The sequence below is a fragment of the Macaca fascicularis genome, chromosome 18 (assembly GCF_037993035.2).
Source record: "Macaca fascicularis isolate 582-1 chromosome 18, T2T-MFA8v1.1".
NCBI classification, from domain to species: domain Eukaryota; kingdom Metazoa; phylum Chordata; class Mammalia; order Primates; family Cercopithecidae; genus Macaca; species Macaca fascicularis.
The window spans coordinates 42,770,276-42,786,503 of NC_088392.1; the positions used below are offsets into that span (position 1 = coordinate 42,770,276).

The 16,228-nt window shown below is 48.6% G+C and overlaps 3 protein-coding genes across 10 annotated transcripts in view; 2 read left to right on the forward strand and 1 right to left on the reverse strand.

Annotated features, from left to right (window-relative positions):
* KATNAL2 (katanin catalytic subunit A1 like 2) overlaps nt 1-16,228 on the reverse strand; it is a 167,000-nt gene that overhangs the window by 64,972 nt on the left and 85,800 nt on the right. Inside the window, exon 1 of one of the 8 annotated variants that reach the window (XM_065533882.1) lies at nt 15,889-15,946. The exons of the other annotated variants lie outside the window; for them this stretch is intronic. The gene's annotated coding sequence lies outside the window, so the exon portion shown is untranslated. Of the gene's footprint in view, nt 1-15,888; nt 15,947-16,228 lie in introns of those variants that run through there. 8 annotated transcript variants of the gene reach the window in all.
* On the forward strand, nt 3,742-8,871 carry ELOA2 (elongin A2). Its single transcript, XM_005586763.4, has one exon. The coding sequence runs from the start codon at nt 5,912-5,914 to the stop codon at nt 8,177-8,179; it is 2,268 nt and encodes a 755-aa protein (XP_005586820.3). The 5' UTR covers nt 3,742-5,911; the 3' UTR covers nt 8,180-8,871.
* On the forward strand, nt 11,408-13,267 carry LOC102144872 (elongin-A3). The gene has a single exon (XM_065533881.1). The coding sequence runs from the start codon at nt 11,411-11,413 to the stop codon at nt 13,232-13,234; it is 1,824 nt and encodes a 607-aa protein (XP_065389953.1). The 5' UTR covers nt 11,408-11,410; the 3' UTR covers nt 13,235-13,267.

Sequence of the window (16,228 nt, forward strand, 5' to 3'; positions counted from 1 at the left end):
AGGTATATGTGAGGGAGATAATTTTGAATTTCAGTCTAAGATGTCTTACAGTTGGTCACAGTAAAAAAAAGTTTGAAAGCCACTATACAAAATGATAGTATTTTGATATTAAAGATATCTGACATTTGTAGTTTCCACTCGTCTTTCTGAAGATGTTGACATGACAGCTCTTGGTGAAGACTGAACCCTTTCTAATTTGCCAAAATTAACATTGGCCATCACAGTTTTTCCCTCCTTTTTTTTTGTAATTAACTTTGCCTCACCTACAGTGCCATCTAGTGTATTAGGAGGGGGAGCTCTTCATGAAATTGAGGTCATTCCGAGGTGACCATTGTTTGCATAATAAAAATGATAACCATCATAGAATTCAGTCCATATCAAGTTTGCAAAATAAAATTATAACTGCATATTAAATAGGCAGAAATAGGATAGATGGGATATATTTGTAAATTTATAGTCTCAAACCTATGTTTGGAGTTTTGGTCCAGAATTTTAAGTCTAAAAGGTACCTAGAAATTACTGAATCTCAGGGGGCCCTGGAGATCATCTGAATCTCAGGAACCTGAGATCTGTAAGAATTAAGGATTTGCTGAAAAGCCCAAATAGTTGAAAGCAGAATCTTGGCTTCTGGGTCAATGCTCCTCCCTTCATCAACTCCTCCTCATCATTCTCCCACCCATTTATATTCACTCCAGACCAGAGATAATCCACTACTTTAATATTATTTCCTAAGATTCATACCCTGCACAGCCACTATTTTAATTTACCAAAACCTGCGTGCCAAACTTGCCAGAAACAAACAACTATGGCTACCAGCCATTCTTTCCTAGTTGACCTAACTCAGTAACAAATGAATGATGTCTTTTACAATTTCTCAAGCTTAATTTCCCACAATATTAGTGACCATTTCAAAGCTGTTACTGGCTAGACCTCCTTCAAAAGGTTAGTCACCCTGCTGCACCAGGAGTAGTATGTCTTACAAGAGATTATGTCTTTTAATTGCTGAATAGTTGCAATAAAGCTAAATAAAGCTAATCTATTTTATATGCATGTAAAAGTCTTTGAGAATGCAAAGATGGAAATTGGCTTAAAGAGCCATGAAAGTAATCTACATTTTCCTAGAGACTGTATTGGACACTGACTGGTCCCATTTCTAACAAGGTCCATATCCCTCCATATTAGAGGTTCTAATGCAGTGTCCTGTACATCACACGAAATAAAGCCTGGGAAGCGCTTTGAAAACTGTGGGGGTGCTAAGTCAATTTTAGGGATAGTAATTGCTGGGTGCCCAACAGCTGTTAGTTGCTTTGCTCATGCATTTCAGAGTCTCTCTATCCTTCACTCTAGAAGCATTTGCTTCTTCCTAATTGAAACATGTACTTGTGCAAATATTTTCTATGACTAGGTCACTGAGAAAAAGTAGCTAGTGTCCTCTGTGTGCTCCTCAGTACTGGATCCACTGCACTGGGTTTGGCTGAATTTCTTAAAGATGAGGAGGGTCAATTACACTATACTGTAGAAATACTCCATGTGTGCACAGACACGCATATACCCAGAGGAAGGCCCTCATTAGTGGGATGAAAAACTCATTAGGGAAAACTCAGTAGATTTATTAGAGGAACAGAAAAAAAGATCCCGGAAGAGACGTTTAAAAGTGGGGAGGAGAGGACTGGGAGGATGGGAGAACTGCAGGGGGCTGGGGGTGGAGGGGATGGCAGGTAAAGGGTACAGAATTTCTCTTTGGGCTAATGAAAACGTTCTAAAATTGATCAAGGCAATGGAAGTATGTCTCTGTGAATATCCTGAAAGTCATGGAATTGTACATGTTAAATGGTGAGTTGTACGATATATGAATAAAGATGTTTTAAAATGCAAAAGGTGGGAGGGGGCAGATAAAAGAAGTCTTAAATAAATATAAATAATCTACATAAAATTGTGCCTTGATATATAAAATAAATAGTCTAACTGAAAATATAAATCTTTCTAGGCAATATTTTGAAGCTATTCAAGATGGAAATGATGGGGTAAAAGAACTGGTTATCACACATAGCACTGTGAGGGCCTGCTTTGCCAGCCCCCAGACAGAGCCTGTTTCTGCTTTGGAGAGTAGCAATGACACCTTATTACTACCCAACCTTGCTGCACCAGTGTGACTACAGGAGTAGACTTACTGAACAGAAGAGTAACACAGGCATTTCTGTGTTCAGAATCTTCACATGTTCATTTACAGCAGACATTTCTCTTTACCATTTTTCTTTTGGGTTTTATAATAATTTGCAATGCATATAAAAGTTGAAGAAACCACCTTAAGTATTGTCCATACTTCTTCAGCTTATTGGTACAAAAATAAGCTTCTTTCAATAAGAATCTCAAATTTTTTAAAGTGCAGCTATTTTTTTACATTTTTACATCCAGATTTGGTAAGGTATTGAAAGAATATTGTATTTCAGATACAATTGGTGGGAATGTAACTTGGTACAACCCGTTTGCAGAGCAAATTGACAAAATCTATCAAAAAGAAAAATGCACATACCTGTTGGCCCAGCGATATCACTCAGCAGTTTATACTCTAGAGGATCAATTACACTGTATTATAGAAATACTCCATGTGTGCACATACATGCACATACACAGACACAGAAAAATACAGTTTATTTTCTACTACCCATGGATAGGATAGTGAGTTTCATAGCAACCCTAATAAAAGCAAGTTGGAACATTTGTCAGAATTATTTCCTTCAAACTCCTTTTTAGAATCCCTGGAGAATCATTTAAACAGTAACCCACTGACCTAATTAACACAGTTGATCAGGATAAACAAGAAAGCAAAAGCTCTAATTCTTGAGACAGAAGTCTAATTCTTAATCCTAAACAAATCTGAGCAATGTTGATCATACTTTTGAAAGAATAGCCTATCAGAGAGGCTTGCTTAGGGTTTTGATTACATTTCTGCAAAATGGTAGCTACTTCAACTCCAATCAAAATAATTTCCACTTTCTTTTTTTATTAGAATCTCAGTTTGCAAAACAGTCTATCTCTATAATGGGGATTGACTTGAGTCCTTTAGAACCCTGTCTGGTAATGAGGCTGCATCAAAAATGGCTTTCCATGGTCGGGCACCATGACTCACTCCTGTAATCCCAGCAATTTGGGAGGCCAAGGTGGGAGGATCACTTGAGCCCAGGATGAGAGCAGCCTGGGCAACACAGGGAGACTCCCATCTCCAATTAAAAAAAAAAAAAAAAAAAAAAAGGCTTTCCTACTATGTGGACTGTGAAGCAGCTTTTACTTGTGGTGACCAGGTCTTAAAATAATAATATGATTTTTATTTTGAGATAAGATTGATAAAAATTCAGAATTCAGTACAAGTAAAATAGGGAAAGAGAGTTTTAAAAACACTATTCAAAATGTAGTGTTAAATATTTAAGATGAGCTTCTGTTACTGAAAACACAAAATGCAGTCTTACAAATTTCTTAATTAAAGGTATAAAGTTGGCCAGATCTACATCTTTCTGCCCAGGCCATTCAAATTAACATAGAAAATTATCTTCTGAATTAAAAAAAACTAAGAATGAGCCACTCCCCCCAAAAAAGTTCTATTTAAACTGTAAGAGATGGTATGCCCCTGAAATGGACACAAGTACATGCCCATTAATTTCTGTGTACAAAGAAAGAAGGCCCAGAAGTGAACATCTAATCTAGGTGTCTCATTTGTATGTTTCAATAATCTGGCGGTTTTCTTCTTCTTTCATTTCCTTTGTGGGCTATTGTGCCACAAATATACCTCCATTATCAAATTCAAAATTGAATCCTATGATACCATAGCCTGAGGAAAAGGAAGCATTGAATATCATTCCCAGTTTTAGACTGAGAAGATATTTAGGAAATGTTACTGTATATACACCACATGCAACATTAGTGCTTTTAATTTCCTTTTTACGGGTGCTATGGAGATTAATTTGCATGAGCTCATTTCAATTTCAGTAATAAGATCCAAATTTTGCATTAAGCTTTCCATCTCAAAAACAAACAGTTAAAAAGGACACATCTCTTATTCTCTTATTTTAAATGTTTTTTCTATACTTCTCTTTTACAGTCTCTGCATCTAATATTCACCTAAAAGCTTGACTATATATACCTGTACGTTCTAATTTGTTTTTTGTTTGTTTCCTGATTATCTCCTGGCTCTGCCAGGAAACTTCCTAAATTTCAAATGCTGTACAATCCAACAAAATACTAGAAATCTCAAAAGAAGTGTCTACAGATCCAGAAAAGACATTTGCTGAATTTCATACAATGTCAGAATTGGTCAACTATGCTCAGAAACATAGGACCAAGTGTTCCCTAATTTGAGAGGACAAATAAGTAACAACAGAAGAGAAAAAAACATAGATACTATATTTCAAATGATCCTGTTTTAATAATTGTCACTGAAAAACGAAAGTCCGATCCAGATACCAAATCTGTTTCAACAATAATAGCTAGAGACAAGAGTAAAAATTTCTTTAAAGTTTTAAAACAGGTGGAAGAAGATCCAGAAATATTTATTCCAAGATTTGTAAGAGGGGATAAAACATGGCTACACTGGATGATCCTGAAGAAAGAGCACAAAACAATGGCTACCAAAAGGTGGCAGCACTCCAGTCAAAGACAGAGAGGACCAGTCAAGGGAAGAGGTCATGGTAACAGTTTTGGGGAATGCTCAAAAGATACGACTAAATGACTTTTTGAAGGGCCAAACCATCATTAAATGGGCTTACTAACAGAATTTTTGAGAAAATTAGCCAAAGCATGAGCAGAAAAACCATTATCAGAGAGTTCTACCTAATCATGAAAAAGTTCTTGCTGTTGCATTTCACTGAACAAAGGGCAGTTTGGCAAAAGTTTCAATGGGAAATCATGAGGCGTCCACCTTACAGTCATGATGTGGAACCTGCTGACTTCTATTTCTTTCCTAGTATTAAAAATTCTGCAAACGGCACCCAGTTTTCTTCAGTTAATAATGGAAAAAAAGATTTCATGGAAATTGTTAAGTTCCCAGAACCATCAGGGCTTGAGGGACAAGGTTGGGGCAAGACAGTGCTTGAAAACTGTCTTGAAATTGATGGAGCAGATGTTAAGAAATAAAATCAAACGGTTTTATTTTGGTCTTTTAATCCCAGTTTTGACAAATGTTTGAAAGTCCCCTCACAAAACATCAGTCCTAGGTAAAGAGTTGTTATCCTGTATTGGTTCTTCTTTCTGTGATTTTATCTTGCTGTGTTATTTTCTGTTTTACTCCCAAGAAGACTCAGTCTGCGTTTTTTTTGAATCCACAGATACGGAAACTGATATAATGGAAGGCCAACGGTAGAACTCAGTGGGGTGTGTCGAGGCTGAAATTCACCTAATCAACCTCTGGGGCACAGCAGTCCACCTGGCGTGGACCGTCCCGATTGTCTGCATTGTGCTGACGGCATGAGTACGTACTGGGGCGGGGCAGCCCAGGAGCTAAGAGGGTTAGGGCTAGAGCCGTGAGTGTGGGCCTGCCGTGGGCCATATAAGGCCCAGCTCTGGCACCAGAGCTGCATTCCGTGTAGGACTGCAAACCGCAGAGGTCACTCCAGCTATGGCTCCACATCCCGAGGACTAGAAGCAGACTTGCTCAGCGGTCTGCAAGGACCGGCGTTCCAGACCAAGTGGCCCGCTGCACTGAGGACTGAGCTTGCTCCAGGCGGTGGTGACTCCACGTCATGAGGCCTACGGTCTGCAAGGACCAGCGCCCCGGAACCAGTGGTCCGCTGCTTCGAGGACCGAGCTCGCTCCAGGCTGTGACTCCACATCCCGAGGTCGCTGCCTGGCTTCGTGTCCCGCCGCCCGGAGGAAAGAGCCGAGACCTCCAGGACAGTGACGCCTGCACAGCTCTGCTGAGATGGCAGCAGGATCCATTACGCTGCACGCAGTGGAGAAGCTGCAGGTGTATCTGACCACTAAGACGGACCCGAAAAAGCTAGAGAAATATTTGCAGAAACTCTCCGCCTTGCCCATGACGGCAGACATCCTGGCGGAGACTGGAATCAGAAAGACGGTGAAGCGCCTGCGGAAGCACCAGCACGTGGGCGACTTTGCCAGAGACTTAGCGGCCCGGTGGAAGAAGCTGGTGCTTGTGGACCCAAACACCGGGCCTGATGCACAGGACCCCGAGGAGAGCGCTTCCCGAAAGCGCTATGGGGAGGCTCTTCAGGACCAGGAAAAGGCCTGGGGCTTCCCAGAGAACGGGACGGTCCCCAGGAGCCCACCTGACAGTCCTGAGCACAGACGGACAGCACACAGAACACCTCCGGGGCTCCAGAGACCTCACCGAAGGTCTCCCAGTCGCGAGCACAGAGCCCAGAGAAAGCGTCCCAGAAGGGCCCCAGCTGATTCAGGCCCCCATCGGGCCCCTCCATTGCACACCGCTCCCCTCCCGACGCCCGAGGGCCCTGAGCCGGCTGTGCCCGGGAAGCAACCCGGAAGAGGCCATGCTCACGCCGCTCAGGGCGGGCCTCTGCTGGGTCAGGGCTGCCAGGGCCAACCCCAGGGGGAAGCGCTTGTAAGCCACAGCAAGGGACACAAATCGTTCCACCAGGAAAAATGTCCCTTGTGTGCCCAGGGCGATTGGCACTCCCCTACTTTGATCAGGGAGAAATCATCCTGGGCCCGCTTAAGAGAGGAAACCCCAAGGATGCCCTTCCGGGAAAGTGCCAGGGACAGGCCGTCCTCGGGTGACGCCAAGAAGGACAAGGAAGGGGGACGAGCTGGCAGCAGCCAGCATGTCCCCGCCTTGGTGGTGGCTCCAGACGGTCACCCAAATAGGCCTCATCACAGACACTTGAACAAGAAGATGCCCAGTCTAGATGGCCCGTACCCAGGAAATGGGACACACCGCCTGTCCTCTGAGGAGAAAGAGCAGCTTTCCAATGACCAAAAGACTCAAGAGGGGAAGCCACCAACGGCTCATGTGGGCAGAAGGTCCATGAGCTCCCTCTCTGAGGTGGAGGAGGTAGATATGGCTGAGGAATTCGAGCAGCCCACTCTGTCATTTGAAAAATACCACACTTACGACCAGTTGCAGAAGCAAAGGAAAAAGACTGGGGAATCTTCCACCACTGCACTTGGAGATAAACAAAGGAAAGCAAACGATTCAAAGGGCACTCGTGTGTCCTGGGATTCAGCTAAGAAATTGCTTCCTTTCGAGGAAAGCCAGTCAGAGAGGCTGCAGGCAGCCGGTGCTGATTCTGCAGGGCTGAAAACGGTGCCCAGCCATGCCTTCTCAGAGCTCTGGGACCCCTCAGAGGCCTGGATGCAGGCCAACTACCATTCGCTATTGGATTCTGACTCCATGACCTCCCAGGCAAAGCCAGAAGCACTCACTGCACCAACCTTCCAGGAGGAAACTGCTTTCACTGGAGGCAGAGTGAATGCTAAGATGCAGGTGTACTCGGGCTCCAGGCCTGCCTGCCAGCCCCAGGTGCTGACGCTGCGCCAGCAGTGCATCCGGGTCCTTAGAAACAATCCCGACACCCTCAGCGATGTGGAAGGGATCCCCTACTCGTATCTTGAACCCGTTCTGGAAGGGTGGACACCTGATCAGCTGTATCGCAGAGAGAAATACAATCACGCACTCGCTGGGGACACAGATGAATTATGGAGGATTCATTGTCTCCAGGACTTCAAGGAAGGAAAGCCACAGGAGCAAGAGTCTTGGCGGGAGCTGTGCCTGCGGGTTCAGGACACCCGAGAGCAGCGACTAAGAGTACTGACAGCAAATATCCGATCTGCACGTGAAAACAACCCCAACAGCAGAGAGGCAAAGATGATCTATTTCAACTCTGTGGCCAAGACGCCTTATGATGCTTCAAGGAGGCAAGATAAGTCTGCAGGAGCTGCTGAACCTGAAAATGGAGAGCTCAAGCTAGCCCCAAAGCCTGCGGTAAGCAGCCACGTTCCCTCCAGCAGGGGCAGTGACAGTGGTGGCAGAGACAGCAGCAGCAGCAATGTCCTTCACCAGCTCCCTGAGAAGAGGGCCAACCCCTGCCTAAGCAGCAGCAATGAGCGCGCGATGCTCGCGGCCAAAACCCGGAAACAGGCTGCCAAGAAAGTGGCCCCGCTGATGGCCAAGGCAATTCGAGACTACAAGAAAAGATTCTCCCCACGATGAACTCAGGACTTGCCTTGCAGTTAAAATCTGGAGGGAGGAGGACCAATGCAAAGTCAATGCGGGTTGGGGAATGAAACTTCCAATGGACACCAGAACCTTTAGCTTGGTGCAAAGTTGAGCCTTTGAATTCTGTAGGTGTCACGTGCTGGACCTGTGATTTTACCTCCCACACCCAACCACTACCTCCCAGCCTGGAGGACACCTCAGAATTCAGAAGATATGAACACATTCGGAACAATTATCTTTTGGTTGTTCACTGATCGTTTTTAAAATAACACCCTAGTTGTAATCATAAATAAGGAAAAAGATGTGAGATTCCCTTTTTCCTTTCTTTTTTTGGAAATCATCAAGTAGATAAGAACTTATTAGACAAAAATTCACAAGCCATTAGGTAACACTGATAACTCCAAATACATAAACTCTTTATTGTCGTTGTTGTTGTTGTTTTAATAAAACGCTGGGCATGATCCTGTATTCATGACCCATCCTCCTTTGGGAGGCCAAAGAAAGCAAATCGCTTGATCCTAGTAGGTGAAGACCAGCCGGGGCAAAACAGGGAAACCCCACCTCTGAAAAAGATATCAAAATTAGCCTGGCATTGTGGCACACCCCTGTGGACCCAGCTTCTTAAAGGGCTGAGGTGGCAGGATCGCCTGAGCTGGGCAAGCAGAGGTTGCAGTGACCTTTCATCATTCCACTGCACTCCAGACTGGGAGACCGAACCAGAGCATGGCTCAAATAAAACTGCTATTACTTAGAAAAAGGAACTATCAGATTTCATAAATGAATGGTAATCACTGGTAAATTTGTCAAGCGAAAATAGTTTCCTGAAGTAACACATAGAATAATTCACAATCTTTTCACCCATAAGCCCTATGAAGGAATGGAAACACCTTAATCAGTTTATTTAGGTTCTGAATCAAAAAGTCTAAAGCTGCCAATAAGACTTTATGATGACCATGAGATGACCAGGTTAACAACCTGCAGTTCAGATCACAGGGGCTTCTGCAAGCTATATTGAACCTTTACATTTTAACAGAGGGCATTTGTTGGCCTCACGCAGGCTGATAATCAAAAGAATGTGTGCCAGCTATGACACACACACACAGATAAAAAGCCAGGAAACAGAGAAACAAGTAAACTGCATTTAAGGAAGACAGGGAAGCATTCGATCTAGGGAAAGGGAGTTGATCCTATCAGTGACCATAAAAAACTCAAAGAAGGCTGGGTGGGGAGCTTCACACCTCTATCCCAGCACTTTGGGAGGTTGAGGCTGGTGGATCACATGAGGTCAGGAGTTCAAGACCACGACGACCAATATGAAAAAATCCCATCTCTACTAAAATAATCCTCATTCTAGGAGATTGGCAGCTTTGCCAGTATTGCACTAGGGTCCTCTTTGTGAGGGAGCTGGAAGACTGGAAACACAGCACATTTACATATTTGGCCACACACCGAGGAGGGGTAATTCTCAAAAAAGCCTTAACACCTGAATCCTCATCCCCCGATTTTCAGGCTATAATCATTTTCCTTCTTTAGAAGACACACACACACACACACACACACACACACACACACACTCTCACACACACACAGAGAGAGAGAGAGAGAGAGAAAAGTCATGTGAGAATTTAAAAAGTAAGCCAAACCGCCATGGACAGCAGAAACAATAGCTGACATCATAGACATTTCAAATGGTTCTGTTTGCCTCATTCTGACTGAAAGATTAGAGTGGAATTCGGCTGCCCAAACCGTGGCACCAACATCACCTGCAGGCCACAGCAAGCCTTTCTGAGGAGATTTTAAACAGCCGGTGGGGGCAAGATCCTGAAGCGTTTCTTCCAAGACTGCTAACAGGAGATGAAACGTGGCTCTGCCGGCAGGATCCTGAAGACCAAGCACGAGGCCGTGGCTACCAAGAGGTGGCAGCGCTCCATTCAAAGCCACAGAGGAGCAGTCAAGAGCAGAGGTCATGGCCACCGTTTGGGGGGGATGCCAGAGGGATTCGGCTGGTTGACTTTCTGGAGGGCCAAACCGTGATCACATCTGCTCACTAGGAGAGCGCTTTCAGAAAGTCAGCCGCCAAAGCTGGAGCGAGAACAGTCCTCACCAGAGAGTTCTTCTCCACCACGACAATGTTCCTGCTCATGCCTTTCACCCAACAAGGGCAGCTGGGCAAGACTTGCCGCGGGAAATCATGAGGCGTCCACCTTACAGTCCTGATTTGGCGCCTGCTGACTTCTTTTTGTTTCCTAGACTTAGAAAATCTGTAAAAAGCGCCCAGTTTTCTTCAGTTAACGATGGAAAAAAGATTCCATGGAAATCGTCACATTCCCAGGACCCTGGGGGTTTTAGAGGGATGGGCTAGAGGGCGGGGAAAAGACACTGCTTCCAAAAGCGCATTGAACTTGATGGAGCCGATGTTGAGAAGTAAAATACACCTTTTTCATTTTTCTCTCTTAATCCCACTTTTCTACGAATGTTGGCAAGTCCCCTCACGCCACGTCAATCCTAGGTAAAGGGTTGTTATCCTCTGTGGGTTCTTCTTTCTACCATTTTGTCTTGCGGTGTTGTTATTTTCGGTTTTACTCCCAAGAAGATTCAGTCATGTGTCTTTTGGAATCCACAGACGTGGAACCTGCCAACACGGAGGGCCAACGGTAGAACTCAGTGGGGTGTGTCCAGGCTGAAATTAACCTAAACAACTTGTGGGGCACAGCAGGCCACCTGACCGTCCTGATTGGCCGCATTTTGCTGACGCAATGATTACGTATCGGGGCGGGGTAGCCCAGGGGCCAAGGGCGGTCAGGGCTTCAGCCCTGGGTGGGCCTGGGGCTGGCTATATAAGGCCGGGCTCTGGCACGGGAGCTCCACTCGGCCTTGGACGGCGCACCGCAGAGGTCACTCCAGGCTGTGGCTCCACATCCCGAGGACCAGAAGCGGGCCTGCTCAGCTGTCTGCAAGGACCGGCGCTCCAGACCAAGTGGCCGGCTGCACCGAGGACTGAGCTTGCTCCCGGTTGCCGTGACTCCACGCCCCAGGCCTGCGGTCTGCGAGGACCAGCGCCCCAGAACCAGTGGCCCGCTGCTCCGAGGACCGAGCTCCCTCCAGGCTGCGACTCCACATCCCGAACCGGGCAGCGAGGACCCGCGACCCCAGACTTCGTGTCCTGCCGCCCCCAGGACAGAGCCGCGACCGCCGGGACAGCCAGGCCTGCACAGCTCTGCTGAGATGGCGGCAGGGTCCACTACGCTGCACGCAGTGGAGAAGCTGCAGGTGCGTCTGGCCACTAAGACGGACCCGAAAAAGCTAGAGAAATATTTGCAGAAACTCTCCGCCTTGCCCATGACGGCAGACATCCTGGCGGAGACTGGAATCAGAAAGACGGTGAAGCGCCTGCGGAAGCACCAGCACGTGGGCGACTTTGCCAGAGACTTAGCGGCCCGGTGGAAGAAGCTGGTGCTTGTGGACCCAAACACCGGGCCTGATGCACAGGACCCCGAGGAGAGCGCTTCCCGAAAGCGCCATGGGGAGGCTCTTCAGGACCAGGAAAAGGCCTGGGGCTTCCCAGAGAACGGGACGGTCCCCAGGAGCCCACCTGACAGTCCTGAGCACAGACGGACAGCACACAGAACACCTCCGGGGCTCCAGAGACCTCACCGAAGGTCTCCCAGTCGCGAGCACAGAGCCCAGAGAAAGCGCCCCAGAAGGGCCCCAGCTGATTCAGGCCCCCATCGGGCCCCTCCATTGCACACCGCTCCCCTCCCGACGCCCGAGGGCCCTGAGCCGGCTGTGCCCGGGAAGCAACCCGGAAGAGGCCACGCTCACGCCGCTCAGGGCGGGCCTCCGCTGGGTCAGGGCTGCCAGGGCCAACCCCAGGGGGAAGCGCTTGTGAGCCACAGCAAGGGGCACAAATCGTCCCGCTGGGCTTCCGCGCAGAAACTGCCTCCTGTCCAGGAAAGCCAGTCAGAGAGGCTGCAGGTGGCCGGCGCTGATTCTGCGGGGCCGAAAACCGTGCCCAGCCATGCCTTCTCAGAGCTCTGGGACCCCTCAGAGGCCTGGATGCAGGCCAACTACGATCTACTTTCCGCTTTTGAGGCCATGACCTCCCAGGAAAAGCCAGAAGCACTCTCCGCACCAACGTTCCAGGAGGAAGCCGCCTTCACTGGACACAGAGTGAATGCTAAGATGCAGGTGTACTCGGGCTCCAGGCCTGCCTGCCAGCCCCAGGTGCTGACGCTGCGCCAGCAGTGCATCCGGGGGCTCAGACACAATCCGGACGCCCTCGGCGACGTGGGAGGGGTCCCCTACTCGGTTCTTGAACCCCTTCCGGAAGGGTGGACGCCTGATCAGCTGTATCGCAGAGAGAAATACAATCACGCACTCGCTGGGGACACAGATGAATTATGGAGGATTCATTGTCTCCAGGACTTCAAGGAAGAAAAGCCACAGGAGCACGAGTCTTGGCGGGAGCTGTATCTGCGGCTTCGGGACTCCCGAGAGCAGCGGCTGCGAGCAGTCACCACGAAAATCCGATCTGCACGTGAAAACAAACCCATCCGCCGACAGACAAAGATGATCTGTTTCAACTCTGGGGCCAAGACGCCTTATGATGCTTCAAGGAGGCAAGAGAAGTCTGCAGGAGCCGCTGACCCCGAAGAGGGAGAGATCAAGCCAGCCCCCAAAGCCGCGGGCAGCAGCCACGTTCCCTCCAGCCGGGGCGGCGTGGGCGGTGGCGATAGGGGCGGTGGCGGCCTGGTGGGCGGCGGGGACGGCGGCCACGGCGGAAGCAGTGGCAGCAGCAGCACGAGCAGCAGCAGCAGCAGCAGCAGCAGCAGCAGCAGCAGCACGAGCAGCAGCAGCACGAGCAGCAGCAGCAGCAGCAGCAGCAGCGTCCTTCACCGGCTCCCTGAGAAGAGGGCCAACCCCTGCCTGAGCAGCAGCAATGAGCGCCCGGCGCCCGCCGCCAAAACCCGGAAACCGGCTGCCAAGAAAGTGGCCCCGCTGATGGCCAAGGCAATTCGAGACTACAAGAGGAGATTCTCCCGAAGATAAACTCAGGACTTGTGCCTTAGGGTTAAAATCTGGGGGGAGGAGGAACAATGCAAAGTCAATGCGGGTTGGGGAAAGAAACTTCCAGTGGACACCAGAACCTTTGGCTTGGTGCAAAGTTGAGCCTCTGCATTCTGCAGGTGTCAAGTGCTGGCCCTGTGATTTTGCCTCCCACACCCAGCCACTGCCTCCCTGCTTGGAGGCCACCTCAGAATTCAGAAGATGGGAACGCATTCGGGTCAACTCTACTTTGGCTGTTCACTGATCGTTTTTTGTTTTTTGTTGTTTTGAGACGGAGTCTCGCTCTGTCGCCCAGGCTGGAGTACAGTGGTGCCGTCTCAGCTCACTGCAAGCTCTGCCTCCCGGGTTCACGCCATTCCCCTGCCTCAGCCTCCCCGTAGCTGGGACTACAGGCGTGCACCACCACGCCCCGCGAAGTTTTTGTATTTTTTAGTAGAGACGGGGTTTCACCGTGTGAGCCAGGATGGTCTCGATCTCCTGACCTCGTGATCCGCCCGCCTCGGCCTCCCAAGGTGCTGGGATTACAGGCGTGAGCCACCGCGCCCGGCCACTGATCTTTTTCTAATTAACGACCTAGTTGCAATCATAAACTAGGTACCACATGTGAGATTTCCGTTTTTCCTTTCTTTTGAAATCAGCGAGTACATGAGGACTTCTTAGACACAAACTCTCAATCTGTTAGTTGGCACTGATAACTGCCACTCCATAAAATGTTTTGTGGTTGTCGTTGCTGTTGTTTTGTTTTAAAGAAACGGCCGGGCATGATCCTGTAATCGTGAGCCATCCTCCTTTGGGAGGCCGAGGAGGGCAGATGGCTTGAGCCCACAGGGTGGAGACCAGCCTGTGCCAAATGGAGAAACCCCGTCTCCACAAATGATACCACAATTAGCCTGGCGTGGTGGCACGGCCCCTGTGGTCCTCTGGTCCCAGCTTCTTAAAGGACTGAGGTGGCAGGATTGACTGAGCTGGGCGAGCGGAGGTTGCCGTGACCTTTCCTCATTCCACTGCACTCCAGCCTGGGTGACAGAACCAGAGCACGTCTCAAAGAAAACCGCTATTTCTTTGAAGAAAGGAACTATCGGATTTCATGAATAAATGCTAATAACTGGTACCATGGCGAAGTCAAAATAGTTTCACTAAGCACCGCATACAATCATTCCCAATCTTTTCACCCAGAACCCCTATGAAAGGTTGGCGACACCTTAATCAGCTTATTGAGGTTCTGAATCAAGAAGTCTAAAGCTGCCAATCAGACTTTCTAATTACCATGAGATGACCAGGTTAACAACCTGGAGTTCACCTCATAGGAGCTTCTGCAAGCTTCGGGGAAGGTTTGCATTCCAACTCAGGGCATTTCTTGGCCTCACGCGGGCTGGTAATCACAGGTCCGCGTGCCAGATATGACACACGCGAGCGCACACACACGCACACACGCACACACGCACACACGCACACACGCCCCCCCACACACACACACAGACCCCCTTGCGTATATCTCATTCTTATGGGTGTACCAATAGTGAGGGGCAGAGAGAAAGACACAAAGACCTAAGCCACAAGGCAAAACCGAGCAAGGGCAGTCCAAGAGATCAAAGTCCTGTGCCCTGGGCTGTCAGCAGAATGGGTGCTGGGAAGCTAGCTTCTGGAAGCAGGCACCTGAGTGGATGCAGGTGCAAGTGAGAAGAGGCCTTCAAGCCTGAAGGACACGTATGGAGACAGGACAGGGAGCCACAGAGACACTGCCCTTAAGGAAGACAGAAAAGCATTCGTTCCGGGGAAGGGGACATGATCCAATCAGCGACGGTGTAAAACTCAGACAAGTCCGGGCACGGTGACCCACGCCTGTAATCCCATCGCTTTGGGAGGTCGGGGCCAGCGGGTCACCTGAGGTCAGGAGTTGGAGACCAGCCTGACCAATATGAGGAAATCCCGTCTCTACTAAAAATACCAAACGCGCTCAGGCTTGCCGGCGAGCGCCTGTAATCCCAGCTACTCAGGAGGCTGAGACAGGAGAATCACTTGAACCCGGGAGGCGGAGTCTGCAGTGAGCCCAGATCCCACCATTGCACTCCAGCCTGGACAACAAAAGCAAAACTCCGTCTCAAAATTAAAAACAAAAACTCGGAAAAGCTCCCCCAGCAAGGGCCGGAGACAATGCCAGTCTCTATTTCTCGACAGCAATTCAAGAGAGAATCTCAGGCGGCCTGCAAACCTCACAAGACAGCAGAACATCCTCCCCAAGGCGGAGAAGCCACATGCTCTTTCTGGAGGTGGAGTAGCCACCGATCACCCTGCAGCCCCTCCCCACTCCCACCGAGAAACCCCAGTCCCTCGGAATCAAATCCACTGGCAACAACCTTTCTTCCTGGAAAACGTTTCCCCTGCCAAGATGGAAAACAAACACGATACAAGCAAATACAACTCAAAACACAAGGAAACAATTGGAGCAAGTTCTAGCCCCTCCTAGCTCCTCGATGCCCCCACAATCACGCTACTGCTGAAAACAGCGGCCGCACCCACTAAACTCATTCATGACTGGAGACCGTGACAAACCGTAGCAGATCACTGCTCCCACCGCGACACTCGCTCTCAAAAAGACACAAAGGAAACAAACCCCACACAAACTATAAACCTACCCCAAACAGAATTCAGAATCCACCGAAGGATCCTGCTGGTATATTACTACACTGACCCAGGGTAGTTCAATTCCCTTCCGACCTATTTACAAACTAATCCTCATTCTGGGAGCTCTGGAAGCATTGCCAGTATTGCGCTGGGGTCCTCTTCGTGAGGGAGCTGGAAGACTGGAAACACGGCAAGCACATTTCCCTCTTTCTCTACATACCACGGAGGGGTAATTCTCAAAAAAGCCTTAACACCTGAATCCTCATCCCCCGATTCTCAAGCTATAATCATTTTCCTTCTTTAGAAGACACACACACACACACACACACACACACACACACACACACACAC